Source organism: Paramisgurnus dabryanus, chromosome 23, assembly GCF_030506205.2.
Source record: "Paramisgurnus dabryanus chromosome 23, PD_genome_1.1, whole genome shotgun sequence".
Taxonomy (NCBI): domain Eukaryota; kingdom Metazoa; phylum Chordata; class Actinopteri; order Cypriniformes; family Cobitidae; genus Paramisgurnus; species Paramisgurnus dabryanus.
In genome coordinates this window covers 22,873,500-22,888,037 of record NC_133359.1, presented here as the reverse complement: position 1 = coordinate 22,888,037, position 14,538 = coordinate 22,873,500, and the positions used below count along the sequence as shown (strand labels likewise).

The following is a 14,538-nucleotide window of genomic DNA, read 5'->3' as shown; positions in this document are numbered from 1 at the left end:
TGATATGATATCTGCTCTTCAGCACATCACATCAGTTGGTTATTTCCCTTAAAAGTTATTTTCATATTTCATTTCCTTCTTATTTGTGTGTAGAGGTCTGGACGTCACGTAACCCATTTTGTGTACGCCATCATCACTGCCAGGTAAGGATATATATATATATATATATATATATATATAGTCCCAGTTATTTTCCACATTTTAGACTTTTTCATGTCATTTCAAGGTTACTGTTAAACATAAAACATGTATACAACATGTTGAAATAGTATGATTTGTAAGGTATAAACAGTCTGGTTTAATTGTTCAATCAGTATCAATGCTACAGTGCTCAAGAGCTTTTTGCATGCCAGAAGGGCGGATTTTAGGCTGCGTGACGTCAGGAACCAAAGCTTGCCTACCCGAGATATTATTTTAGCTTTACCTGTAGGCTACTTTGTCTTTTCCATAACTCTATTATATTAACTCTATATTTTTTTCCCAGGCACATTTACCAATTCCAAACCTCATTAAGCTTAACACCATTCATTTTGTATATAATTAGCATTTTTTTATGCAATATATTATTGTTAATAACTGCAGGTAAAAACACCATATTTTCAGGTGTGCAAAATTATTAAGCACATTTTCTTTTAGATGTAAAATGGGCCAAGAAGGTTTAACTCACACTGAAAATGTATTATTAAATGTCTATGAGAAAGATGCAATGCTATAGAAATTGTAAAAATGAGGTGTGACCTTTGGACAAGAAATGTTGATTGGGGCAACAGAGTCACAGAAAATAAGATGAAAAGAAAAGATATTAACTGCAAAATTACTTTTAAAAGTGAAATGATCTCAGGAGTAAAGCACTGTGTTAGCAGCTGAAAGGTCATGGGTTCGAATCATGGGAACAAACATAATAAAAAAATTAAATTTTTTGCTAATAAAAAATGTAAATTGTTTGATAACAGCTTTCTGCCAAATGCGTCAATGTAAATATATGTAACTGTAAATGTCTCAGTACAAATCTAATCTATTCAGGATGGCTGCTGGAAAAAAGATATCATATGACAGATGAGGAAGCTAAATTGACTTTGTTTCATCATAAATTTAGTCATTTTCTTTGATATAACGCATATGATATGTTACGGAAGGAAGGAAGGTTTGCTGGCAATAAGAGGAAGACAATAATTGTATTAAAGAATTTTAATGGTAAGAAATATTAAAATCAATCAAATTGTAATGTGAAGATAGGGGATTATGTATCAATTAGTAGTAAGATTAAGAATGGAAATACTCAGGGAAGTGTAAATAGTCCATTGCTTTTCTTTATAATGATTAATTGTGTATTTGCATCAATAGATAAAAGCATATGCAAATCATTGTTCATGGATGATGGAGCAAATGGGTCAGAGGAAGGAATATGAAATGCACAGTTAATAAAAAATGCAGACTCTTTCATGTAGAGAATTTATCTTTTAAGTGGAGTTAAATTTTCGTTGAGAAAAAAATAAATACATTTTCTTTACAAATAAATGAATGAAGATGGATTTAAAATTAAAGTTTTATAATAAAAAGCTGGAACAAGTTAAAATATTTTTTCCTATGTGGTTTGACATATGCAAGATTTTAAATGTAATGAGATGTGTTTCTCAATGTTTACTGGAGAATTGTTAGCATATTTTCAGATTCAAGTTTGACTTGCTGTGGCCTTGATGTTCAACAGTCAGAAACTACACAAATATATATTGCATCTATAGCATCAGACAAAAAAGATGGTTACATTTTTGTGGGTCGCATACTAGGGTGTCAGGAAATGAGGATGCAGACAACCAAAGCTGGTTGGTATAAGGGACGTATACACTGTAAAACCTAACTGTTAACTTAACTCAAACCATTTAAGTAAACCGGTTGCATTAGACCGTTTAAGTTTTAAAACACATACATTTAAGTACTGTGAACTTGAGTCATGTGCAATTATGCACTTATATTTAAGTAGTGTGAACTTAAATATAAGTGCATAACTGCATATGACTCAATTTGTTTAAGTTCACAGTACTCAAATGTATGTGTTTTTAAACTTATGCAACGGTTTACTTAAATTATTTGAGTTGAGTTATCTTTTAGGTTTTACAGTGTAGATATAGACTAAAGTGTAGTAAATCAGAACTTTAAGGGATAGTTTGCCTAAATTCTAAAAACTACATGCATAGGAGTCCGAGATGTCATAGAAGCTAGTTATTTTTGTTTGTTAAGTTTTAAATATTGATATTGTGTATGTTTCAGACTATACAAGTTCCATGATGGATTTTGATTGTTCAACTTAAGATAAACACACAGTTACAGAGCTTTTTTATTTATAATTAAATTATTTATTGTAATTGTATTTATTTGTTAACTTCTGTTGTTTCTTAATCTCTGAATGTGCTGGTAAGTTTATGATGATGTAGAGGTACTGTATGTGATGAAATCTGTGCTTGGAAGAATGGGACACACATAAGCAAACACTGAGTCATTTTGAGTGGGGCGGGTGAAAAGTTGATGTGCACCTTCAAATTAATATAACTCTGGCATTTTTCAACTCTGGAAGCCTAATCTTGGGCTTGTTTTAAAAAAGACAATTGAAGTTTCACTGATGTTTCTGGAGGTGAAAATATTTATCAGAAATAATGTCATAGCAGTTTAAATTTATTTTAAGAATTAAAAATAATGCAATAACACATTCATTTGATAAATACAATTATAAAAATGTAAATATTTCACAAAAGTAATCATGTAAACATGAGTCCATAAGTCTCAGGTTGGGATTAAAATTTCAAGTTAAAATCACAAAAAAATTAGGTTTGTGTCACACTTTTAGTGGTATACCAACAACGGCCACTAGGTGTCAACGGTTTGCTGAATACAGTTGTCACAAATTAATATATTACTGTCACTACATTATTATTACTGCTAAATGTTTTGAAATAAGAAAACTACATTCGTAGAGCTTTCCAATGATATATAGTTAAAATTATTATAAATTTAAACTATTTAAAGATGGTGTATACAAAGACTTAGTGCATCACAGAAGAAGTTTAACTGTAAAACAAGCTATCTGCTAGCACTCCTATTTATCTCAATTGAAATTGTTTGGCTGGTGACATGCATGTATGCCTTGTATCATCTCTGCTTCATTGACGTTCATGTTTTAGACTTGGAGCCATCACCTGAAGAAAAATAATATGAAAATTAACTAATCTGTATTGAAAAGCTGTATGTAATATTATTTATTTATTATTACATAAATATTCTGTAAATGTTAGAAATCTTAACTATAATGTTGGTAAATATTAGCCTACAATATCTTACATTAAAATCAATGTGCCGATAATTATTCATGACATGACGCAAAAAAATGTATCCTGTAACTGAAATTGTTTTTAATATTATCCTCCGGCTTGAGATAAATGTAAATACACTGTAAGTGGATGATATTTGACTGTTTCTATTTTATCTTAGTGCATTTATTTTAAAACTACCCTTTCTACTGCATGTAATATTGATAATTTATTGTATGTATTTGTTTTATAGTCGCTGCTACTTAAAAAGAAAATAGATGTTGTGACATTTAATTACTATGAGGAAGGCTTTTAGCTGTTACATATTAATTAGTTCGCGCTAGCATTGGTTACCATTCGTTGGTCGACTGATACATATTGAGTGAATCCTTCGCCATAGTATGCTTCAAAAACGCCTTCTCTTGGGATTTTAACGGCGTTGTTCAGGTACAGTTCCGCTCTTCCACCCAAATACACACATTTAACATATAACGCTTTCAGCTCGGATTAATACATTTTTATCCATTTGTTGGTGTTTGTCTCTGAGAATTTTTATATTTACTGAGGTTGGTGTTTGTTGTGTACTTTCGCTTTGACGAGGGCGGACTCATAGTTTCATTTTAAAATGTATCCGTTCGTCTTACTGTTTAATAATATATTTCTTATGTAGTATAATACTGTGTTTAATAACGAGGTTTTAAAAACACGAACTTCTTTAGACAGCATGGATGTTAAGTAATCTGCAGTGAAGCTTTTTTCCTTGAACAGAGTCATAATGACGAACTGCTGTGGTCTCGTGACTGAACAAAAACTGCCAGGTAAACTCACCAGACCTGTTTCCTGTCTTTTATTAAAGTGTTAACGTTTCATTGTACTGTTTATTTTACATATCTATCTGTCTGTCTCTACATATTTTACATTCATCTGTCTGTTTGTGTGCGCATGTATGCATTTAAATGTCTTTATGGTATATGGGCAGACAGATGTTGTGTTGATTCTTTACATGTCAGTACCTCTGAAGAGCATCATAGTTGAGGTGCAGGTGAAGGGTCATGTAGCCGCAGTCACCTCCACTCTGCAGTATGTGAATGAGGAAGAGCACCACCTGGAGGCCTTGTTTGTGTTTCCTCTGCCTGCTGATGCTGCTGTCTGTCACTTCAGTGCCAAGATCGGAGATCAGGAGATTGTGGCAGAGGTGCAAGAAAGACAAACTGTGAGTCCAAACACCTACATGCACAAACCTACAGGAAATGATGCACATAAGCATTTAAGCAATTTGCATTTTTCCCTCATATTTAAATTCTCTCTCTGTCTCACTGTGTTTCAGGCGAGGGATCAGTATGATGATGCGGTGAGTTCGGGTCAGAAGGCGTTTCTGTTGGAAGAGAGTGAAGAAAGTTCTGATGTGTTCAGACTGAGTGTTGGGTGTCTGTCACCGGGTCAGAACGCTGACATCACCATCACATACATTACTGAGCTCTCTGTACAGGCCGACCACTCGCTGCGCTTCTGTCTGCCTGCTGTACTCAACCCCAGATACACACCAGCAGGTGCTGCACTATAACAGCTGTGGGCACTTTACAGTAATACACACATTTACAGTAACACAAAAGATTTACTGGAATGCCATGCATTTACACTAACGCACAAGATTTACAATAATGCCACACATTTGCACTAACGCACAGGATTTACAATAATACCACACATTTACAGTAATGCAAAAATTACTGTAATAGCATGCATTTACAGTAACACACAACATTTACTGTAATAACACATATTTACAGTAACACACAAGATTTACTGTAATAGTACACATTTACAGTAACGCACAAGATTATTGTAATACCACACATTTAAAGTAATGCACAATATTTACTGGCATACTACGCATTTACAGTAACGCACAATATTTACTGTAATAGTTCACATCTACACCAACGCACAAGATTGACAGTAATACCAGGCGAGATTATTGTAATACCACACATTTACAGTAACGCACTAGATTTACAGTAATACCACACATTTACACCAGTGCACAAGATTGACAGTAATAGCTCGCATTTACAGTAACACATTATGCATTTAAAGAAAATTCGCAATATTTACTGTAGTACTACGCATTTACAGTAACGCACAAGATTATTGTAATACCACACATTTACAGTAACACACTAGATTTACAGTAATACCACACATTTACACCAATGCACAAGATTGACAGGAATACCACGCATTTACAGTAACACACCAATGCACAAGATTGACAGTAATACCACGCATTTACAGTAACACACCAATGCACAAGATTGACAGTAATACCACACATTTACAGTAACACACCATGCATTTAAAGTAATGCACAATATTTACTGTAATACCACACATTTACAGTAATGCACAATATTTACAGTAATACCACACATTTAAACTAACACACAATATTTACCAGAATACCAAGCATTTACACTAACGCACAAGATTTACAATAATAACACACATATACAGTAATGCACACAATTTACTGTAATAGCATGCATTTACAGTAACACACAATATTTACTGTAATAACACACATTTACAGTAGTGCACAATATTTACTGTAATACTACGCATTTTCAATAACGCACAAGATTTACTGTAATAGTACACATTTACTGTAATGCACAATATTATTGTAATACCACACATTTACAGTAACACACTAGATTTACAGTAATACCAAACATTTACACTAAAGTACAAGATTGACAGTAATACCAGGCGAGATTATTGTAATACCACACATTTACAGTAACGCACTAGATTTACAGTAATACCACACATTTACACCAGTGGACAAGATTGACAGTAATACCTCGCATTTACAGTAACACATTATACATTTAAAGTAATGCACAATATTTTCTGTAGTACTACGCATTTACAGTAACGCACAAGATTATTGTAATACCACACATTTACAGTAACACACTAGATTTACAGTAATACCACACATTTACACCAATGCACAAGATTGACAGTAATACCACGCATTTACAGTAACACACCATTGCACAAGATTTACAGTAATACCACGCATTTACAGTAACACACTAGGGCTGTCACTTTTTATTCGATATTCGAATATGCATTCGAACATGACGTGAAATATCTGTATTCGAACTATAAATAAACCATCCGGTTTTTTAAATGCCACGTGTAGCGCATTATTTACAGTAGCACCTCGTAATAGGAAGGAGGCTGAGAGTGAGACCGACGGCAACTGTGCGCAAGAGAGGGAATCAAATAGGACCAAAATGAACCTAATGTGCATGTCAAGATAGAATTATAGTTTGTATATAAAATGACATATTAATGTTTATAGTGTTAAATATTATAGCAGAATAAAAAGCTTGTGTTAATACGTTCGCATTATGAAATTAGCATGTATGAAGATAATTTCATAATTTTTACAACGCAATGTAAACTTTATATTAAACTTCAGCATTTGTCTTGTGAACGGATGTGAAATAATCCAATATTTACTGTAATACTACGCATTTACAGTAACACACAAGATTTACTGTAATATTGCACATTTACACCAATGCACAAGACTGACAGTAATACTACACATTTACAGTAACACACGAGATTATTGTAATACCACACATTTACAGTGACACACTAAATTTACAGTAATACCACACATTTACACCAATGCACAAGATTGACAGTAATACCACGCATTTAAAGTAACACACCATGCATTTAAAGTAATGCACAATATTTACTGTAATACCACACATTTACAGTAATGCACAATATTTACCAGAATACCAAGCATTTACACTAACGCACAAGATTTACAATAATACCACACATATACAGTAATGCACACAATTTACTGTAATAGCATGCATTTACAGTAACACACAATATTTACTGTAATAACACACATTTACAGTAGTGCACAATATTTACTGTAATACTACGCATTTTCAATAACGCACAAGATTTAATGTAATAGTACACATTTACTGTAATGCACAATATTATTGTAATACCACACATTTACAGTAACACACCAATGCACAAGATTGACAGTAATACCACACATTTACAGTAACACACCATGCATTTAAAGTAATGCACAATATTTACTGTAATACCACACATTTAAACTAACACACAATATTTACCAGAATAACAAGCATTTACACTAACGCACAAGATTTACAATAATACCACACATATACAGTAATGCACGCAATTTACTGTAATATCATGCATTTACAGTAACACACAATATTTACTGTAATAACACACATTTACAGTAGTGCACAATATTTACTGTAATACTACGCATTTTCAATAACACACAAGATTTACTGTAATAGTACACATTTACTGTAATGCACAATATTATTGTAATACCACACATTTACAGTAACACACTAGATTTACAGTAATACCACACATTTACATTAAAGTACAAGATTGACAGTAATACCAGGCATTTACATTAACGTACAAGATTATTGTAATAACACACATTTACAGTAACGCACAAGAATTACAGTAATACCACACATTTACAGTAATGCACATTATTTACTGTAATACCACATATTTACACAAACACACATTATTTACAGTAATACCATGCATTTACAGTAGCACAGAAGATTATTGTAATACCACGCATTTACACTAATGCACGAGATTTACAGTAAAACCACACATTTACACTAATGCAGAAGATTAACAGTTATATCACACATTTACAGTAACACACAAGATTCACAGTAATACCACATATTTACACTAACACACAAGATTTAAAGTAATACCACACATTTACACTAATGCACAAGATTTACAGTAATACCACACATTAACACTAACACACAAGATTTAAAGTAAAACCATGCATTTACACTAATGCAGAAGATTAAGTTTTTTTAAAGAACAATCTCTGTGTCGTCCTCAGGTTCAGCTGCTGGAATAGTTTCAGAGATTTCTTCAGTATGTGATGCTGTTCCCTACACTTTGACTCTTAGTGTTCATGTGAGCTCTTCAAACCCCATCTCCAAACTAGAGTCCAACTGTACTTTGGATCCTCTTGTGTTCCTTAACTCTGATCACACTCAGGCAACGGTACGTGGGAGTAATACAGTTTATATTTGTGTATTTATTGATATATTGCTTTTTACAGTGATATAGAAATCCTGTAATAAGTATTTGTTGGTTTCTGTTTGTTTGTGTGTGTATAGGTGAATCTGAGGTCTGGTCACAAGTTTGATAAAGATGTTGAGTTGTTTCTGTACTATCAGAATACCCATCAGCCCACTGCTATAGTGGAGGCAGGAGTGACCACAGCAAAACCAGGTACAGACTACAGTACATCCATCTGATATAAACTCAATGTTAAACATTGTCAATCATTGATCTCTGTTTCTGTTTCAGGTTCTCTGATGAGTGACCCAGTGCTGATGATAAGTTTATACCCAGAATTCCCAGAGGAAGTGATGTCATCATTAGCCACTCAAGGCGAGTTTGTTTTTGTGGTTGACAGATCAGGCAGTATGGACTGCATGATGCATCATGGGAAAGGAGCACAGATGCGTATAGAAAGCGCAAAGGTACGAACACGTTTTTTTTGTTCATAGAGATTTTAAAGATTTGTAAAAGTAAAAAAATTATAAATAAATCTCTGTACATATCTGTCTGTCTGCAGGAAACTCTGCTGTTACTGTTGAAGAGTTTGCCGATGGGCTGTTACTTCAATATCTATGGATTTGGCTCTAATTTTGAGTCCTTCTTCCCGTACGTGACTAGAATCTAAAAATCTAAGTATTGTGTTATATATATAGTTTATACATAAGGATTTTAACGTTTGTGTCATTGCAGTCAAAGTGTTGTGTACAATCAAAACACAATGGATCAGGCACTTAAGAAAGTCAATGAAATGACAGCAGACATGGGCGGCACAGAGATTTTACAACCTCTGGAACACATCTACAGTCAGCCCTGCTACCCTGAACACCCCAGACAGGTACATCACCTTAAAATTTACATGTTCATACTGAGAAACTAGATCTGTGTTTTTTTAGATATGATTTTTCAGAATTTGTCAAGCTTTTTGTTGTCTCATTTTTTTCCTTTGCAGCTGTTTGTCTTCACTGATGGAGAGGTGGGAAACAATAAAGAGGTTCTGGATCTTGTGAGACACCATGCTCACTCTCACAGGTGAGTCCAAATGTCTTTGATTACTAGCTCTATTAGCCAATGCCATTATCAATTTCTTGATCAATGAAAATAAACTGATGTGTTTGTGTAGCTGAGTTATTGTCGTATTGTCTTCAGGTGTTTCTCTTTCGGGATTGGTGAGGGTGCAAGTACCGCACTCATCACAGGAATGGCCAAAGAGGGATTCGGACACGCCCAGTTCATCACAGGCACAGACCGCATGCAACCCAAAGTAAGACAGTCTATCAGATTTAAACAAGAGATCATGTAAATGTAGAGGGTTTGAATCTGTATGACATTGTTTTATTTCTCTATAAATGTTATCAGGTGATGGAGTCTCTCAGGTTTGCTCTTCAGCCTGCAGTGAACAAGATCTCAGTACAGTGGAAAGTACCAGATGGTATTACTGTGGACACGCTGTCTCCACCCATCAATGCTATCTTCCAGGGTCAAAGGTCACTCATTTATGCCCAACTTCAAGGACAGGTGAGCATGTATTTATCATGGCTTGAGGTTTGTGATTTTTTTTTCTTCTGGTCATGTGTTTGTACAGCCATTGTTTTCTTTTCATTTCTGTGTCATAGAGTTCAGAAAGCCCTGAAGGATCAGTGATAGTTCAATACAACCTGAAAGATCAACCCGTGACAAACCAGCTTCACTTCTGCCTTAAACCAACCGAGGACACTGGGTAACATAAACAAAGCACTGAGTTAGACTCAGGCCTAGTCCACATGCACATGGGTATTTTTATAACCGTGACTTTTTTTACGTCGTTCGTCCACACGAAAACGCGGTATCAGGGCACTCAAACCGAACATTTTTGAAAACCCCTGCCAGGGTGAGGATTTTAAAAAAATGCCTTGCGACTTTTTTTAGGCTTCTGATTGGCCAAGGTGGCTTTACGATTTGGGTTATATCGCCGCCTGCTGGTGTGGAACGCTTTTGACAGCGCTTGATAGCGGGTTTTTGTGTGTGGAGGACGGAGATTTCCTTTAAAACGAGCATTTGTGCACAGGATATTTTTGGAGGAAAAAAATACTCGTGTGCGTGTGGACTAGGCCTTATTCAAGAACCGTCAGATTCTTCAAGGCTACGTTTAGACGGAAACGATCTGAAAAAAAAAACGCAAAAGTGGCGTTTTTTTATTACGCGTTTATACGAGTGTTTTGAGGGGGAAATCTGCGTGCATATGGTGACGCAAAAGTGTGTAATATTCAATGTAAAGCACTGACACACAACAACAACAACGCTGCGTCCGAAACCGCCTACTTTCAAACTATATAGTATGCAAAAAGCACTACCTCGCCTACTATATAGTATGGAAGTAGCCAGGTCTCGTCCAAAACCGTCTGGTTTTACTCCGACGAATTGGCGCATCAACAATTTGATGGAGGTAATAAATGCACATTCTCTAGCTGTGAATATTTCGTACAAATGCTGGATATACTCTTGTATATTTATCAGAGCTGCTATGGCAACTTGAAGGTCCGACGAATGGAAAAATTTCTGAAGAACTGGCACATGTCTGTGAAGTAAACGCGTACGCGACGAGACGGGGACGCGACGGTAGATCGTTCTTAAGATTTCCACTCTGGAAGGTGGTTTCACTTTTTTGCATTTTAGCCCCAAAAACGCCCTCGCCGTGTAAACGAAAGGCATATCCGATAAAATATTCTTACGTTTTCACCCTTGAGCGTTTGGTTTTTATCTGTGTTCCTGCAGGTTGTCCATCCACCGCCTGGCAGCCCGATCTCTGATTCGCAGTCTGGTGCAGGAGGAGAGGACAGAAGGTGTAGATGTGGAGGATATCAAGAGGAGGATGGTGGAGATCAGTGTTGAAGCAGGAGTGAACAGTGTTCATACAGCCTTCATTGCCATTAATAAAGACAATAGAGAGGCTGTGAAAGGACCTCTGATACAGAGAAGAGTACCAACACAAGGTTAGTCATCTCACTCTTTATTGTGCGTGTGTGATTTCTGTGTGTTTTGTTAAATTTGTGGTTTTAAAATAGATTTTACTGTCACTGTAAATTCAATGTTTTAGGAGTATATCTGCGAAGTTGTTGCTTGGTTGAAGATTCATGTGGTAAGACAATCAACACTCTTATTACAAAAGCTGTATTTCTGTTGTTTTACAATCTATGTTTTTCTTATCATTTTAGATGTGGCTTAATAAGCAGATGTGTCTATTAAAGTTTGTACACCACAGACTAAATGTACATATATGACTATGAAATCATCTAGAGGCACATGTAATGAAACATGACATTTATAAAGATAATTGTGCCTAGAGTACATACAGTATGTTTTTGTTTTTTTGTTGTAGTAGCCAGTACAGTTTGAATACATTAGTGTATGCTGGTAACTGTGTTTGTTTCAGTGCTAACAAGTTTCATAATGGCTTTTGATTGTTCAAGTATGAGAAACACACAGTTACTGTACAGAGCGTTTCCGTTTATAATGGAAGCATTTGTTGTAATTGTATTTACTTGTTTACTTCTGTTGTTGTTTCTTAATGTCTGAATGCACTTGTAAGACTATTACTCTCTCACTGAATGTGATGGGATCCAATCAGACGGTGCTTGGGAAGAACAGGACTCATGTAAGCAAATGCTAAGTCATTAAACTATATAATATTGTTGAGGTGATATGATTTTATATGGTCAATATTTTGATGTTTTCTAAATTAATAGATGTGTTATTGCTGTATGATACACAAATGAGTACCTCTGTAGAGCACCATGGATATAAACTTAAAGGGGACATATCATGAAAATCTGATTTTTTCCATGTTTAAGTGCTATAACTGGGTCCCCAGTGCTTAAATGAACCTAGAAAATGTAAAAAAAAGATCAACCCAGTAACTTAGTTTTATAAAACCATTCTCTCCCAGCATGTGTAAAAATAGGTAATTGAAATTTGGCTCCCCTTGTGATGTCAGAAGGAGTAATACCACCCCTTAATCTGCACTTCCCAACCAAAGCATTGACATTTAGTGCAGAGATCGACTCATTTGCGTTTTAAAAATGGCACACTTTTGCTCACACATACAAAGTGTCAATTTTAACATAAATTATCTATATTGTATTATTAGCAAAACTTCACATACATACTCTGGGGACACCAAAGATTTATTTTAAATCTTAAAAAAGTCTTGTGAAATGTACCCTTTAAATGGATTAAAAATCCAGTAACATCACAAAATGAAATGCAACCATTTCCCTTGTTTGTGATTTAATGTCATGCACTAGAAATTTAGAATAAATGTTTTGTATAAAATATGCATAATTTGGTTCATAAACTTTGTTTTTTTTTAGGGGTGTGTGCATCTCGTACTGCTGCCGTGGATTTAAAAACAAAGTCTGTACGAAAACAAAACACTGGAATTATGACAAGTAAGATGACTAATTCTCACTTAAAGTGCACGTTGTGTTTCTTTTCTTTTATGTTTTGTATGCATGTTTTTCATTACAAAATCTTTGGCAAACTCCTGGTTAGATAATAATGTAATAAGCTGTTTTCATTTACAGAGGTCAAGAATTTATTTCGCCGTAATTCTAAACACAAGGCTCCACAACCTGAACAGGCAAGATTTCAAAGCGAACAAGAGGGTACTGAACACACAATCCCAAAAATGCACAATATCAGTCAGTAAAGCTGATTTATTCACGTATATTTATGTGTTTTGTGTGTGTTCAGCAGAATCTGATCTCCAGGAGGATCTTTTACTTCAGCTGATTTCTCTTCAAAAGGCTTCAGGCTGCTGGGAACTGAACTCTGCTCTGGCCCAAGTGTTTGGAAAGACTGAAGATGAGCTGACCAATAAGAAACCAGCACAGGTGTGACATATAATTCAACATTATCAAATAATGAAAGATGAGTCCTGGTGTAATAAATGCATGTGTACGGTGTGTGTATTTGTGTATAGGTGGATGGGTCAGTGTGGGCCACTGTGCTGTCTCTCATCTGGTTATACGGCTATAAAACAGAGCAACAGATTGAGTGGCAGTTTATGGCCATGAAGGCAGCGTCATGGATCGGCACTCAGAACGGTGAGATATCCAAACGGGTACAAGACGTTTTGTCAAGTTTTTTAAAGTATAATTAAACTAAAGTGATGTGTGTGTGTTTTTGTGTTTTTCAGTGGTCAGTCTGTCTCAGTGTGTGTGTGATGGTAATGATCTACTGGGATGTCAAGTGAAAGAAGAGACTTTGGGAATCTGAAGACTTCAAGTTTTTATTTCATCCACTATGAAAACATTAAAGACTGTTACTGCACTTGAAGTATTGTAACTGAAGCTCAATAGGCATTGCATAAGCAGCGCAAAGGGTAATATTTAAGCATGCAAAGAAACCTGCAAAATCAGCTAAACCTAAAGTGTTTTTTTTTTCTTTGCAAATTGGTAAATTACTCCCACAAGAAAAAGTTAATGACAATTCAAACCTTGCACTAAAGTAAGACAATAATTATTATTGTTTAATAAATAACAAAATGAGTTTCTGAGTAATATGTTTTTATTTTTTTTATTTTTATGACTATTCATAAAGTATTGATGACTATTCATAAAGTATTGATTACTATCAGCAAAACTACACTGTTACTACACTAACAATGGTGTAACTATGGTTTTTGAAAGCCATGGTTGTCTAAAACCATTGTTAATTTCTGGTTACCACGGCTTTTTTTTTTAAATGTAGTAATACCATGGTTAATTTTCATAAGGGCTGATCCTGGTCCCAGTCTAAAATGTTTGTTTGAGCTGCCTTAATTTAAAAACGCCTTATAGACGGTTTCATCGGACGCACGTGCGCTGACGCGATACACGTCTGGATCCAAATTACTTACCTTTCGTTTTTTTTAATCGTCTGACTAGTTGCTAAAGTTAACTGATCTCTTGAACAAATGCTTTGTCGAAAATAACAAATGTTTTGGTTTCCTATGTAATCTGTGTTGTTGTTTTTTTGCTTGTTATATAAATAAACTATGTTTAAAGAA

The 14,538-nt window shown here is 34.9% G+C and overlaps 1 protein-coding gene across 2 annotated transcripts; it reads left to right on the top strand.

Moving 5' to 3' along the window:
* The first annotated feature begins 3,652 nt into the window (after positions 1-3,652).
* Positions 3,653-14,538, top strand: LOC135787871 (von Willebrand factor A domain-containing protein 5A-like). 2 transcript variants are annotated; one of them, XM_073813302.1, is made up of 21 exons: positions 3,653-3,749; positions 4,071-4,120; positions 4,313-4,515; positions 4,630-4,852; positions 8,284-8,450; positions 8,567-8,681; positions 8,760-8,935; positions 9,031-9,119; positions 9,204-9,348; positions 9,463-9,542; positions 9,660-9,774; positions 9,870-10,028; positions 10,127-10,230; positions 11,265-11,482; positions 11,587-11,628; positions 12,079-12,144; positions 12,860-12,937; positions 13,073-13,153; positions 13,245-13,381; positions 13,471-13,594; positions 13,687-14,538. In XM_073813302.1, exons 2-21 carry the CDS (start codon positions 4,078-4,080, stop codon positions 13,764-13,766), a joined length of 2,445 nt encoding a protein of 814 aa, XP_073669403.1. In that variant the 5' UTR covers positions 3,653-3,749; positions 4,071-4,077; the 3' UTR covers positions 13,767-14,538. The 2 variants fall into 2 exon arrangements, with proteins under 2 accessions (XP_073669403.1, XP_065153867.2); XM_065297795.2 differs by having other exon boundaries at positions 13,242-13,381.

Bases quoted from the DNA above. Each gene is read 5' to 3' on its own strand.
- LOC135787871 (XM_065297795.2), top strand. From the start codon at position 4,078: ATGACGAACTGCTGTGGTCTCGTGACTGAACAAAAACTGCCAG. The intron at 8,682-8,759 runs GTACAGACTACA...TTTCTGTTTCAG, and splicing joins AGTGACCACAGCAAAACCAG to GTTCTCTGATGAGTGACCCA. The intron at 10,029-10,126 runs GTGAGCATGTAT...TCTGTGTCATAG, and splicing joins ATGCCCAACTTCAAGGACAG to AGTTCAGAAAGCCCTGAAGG.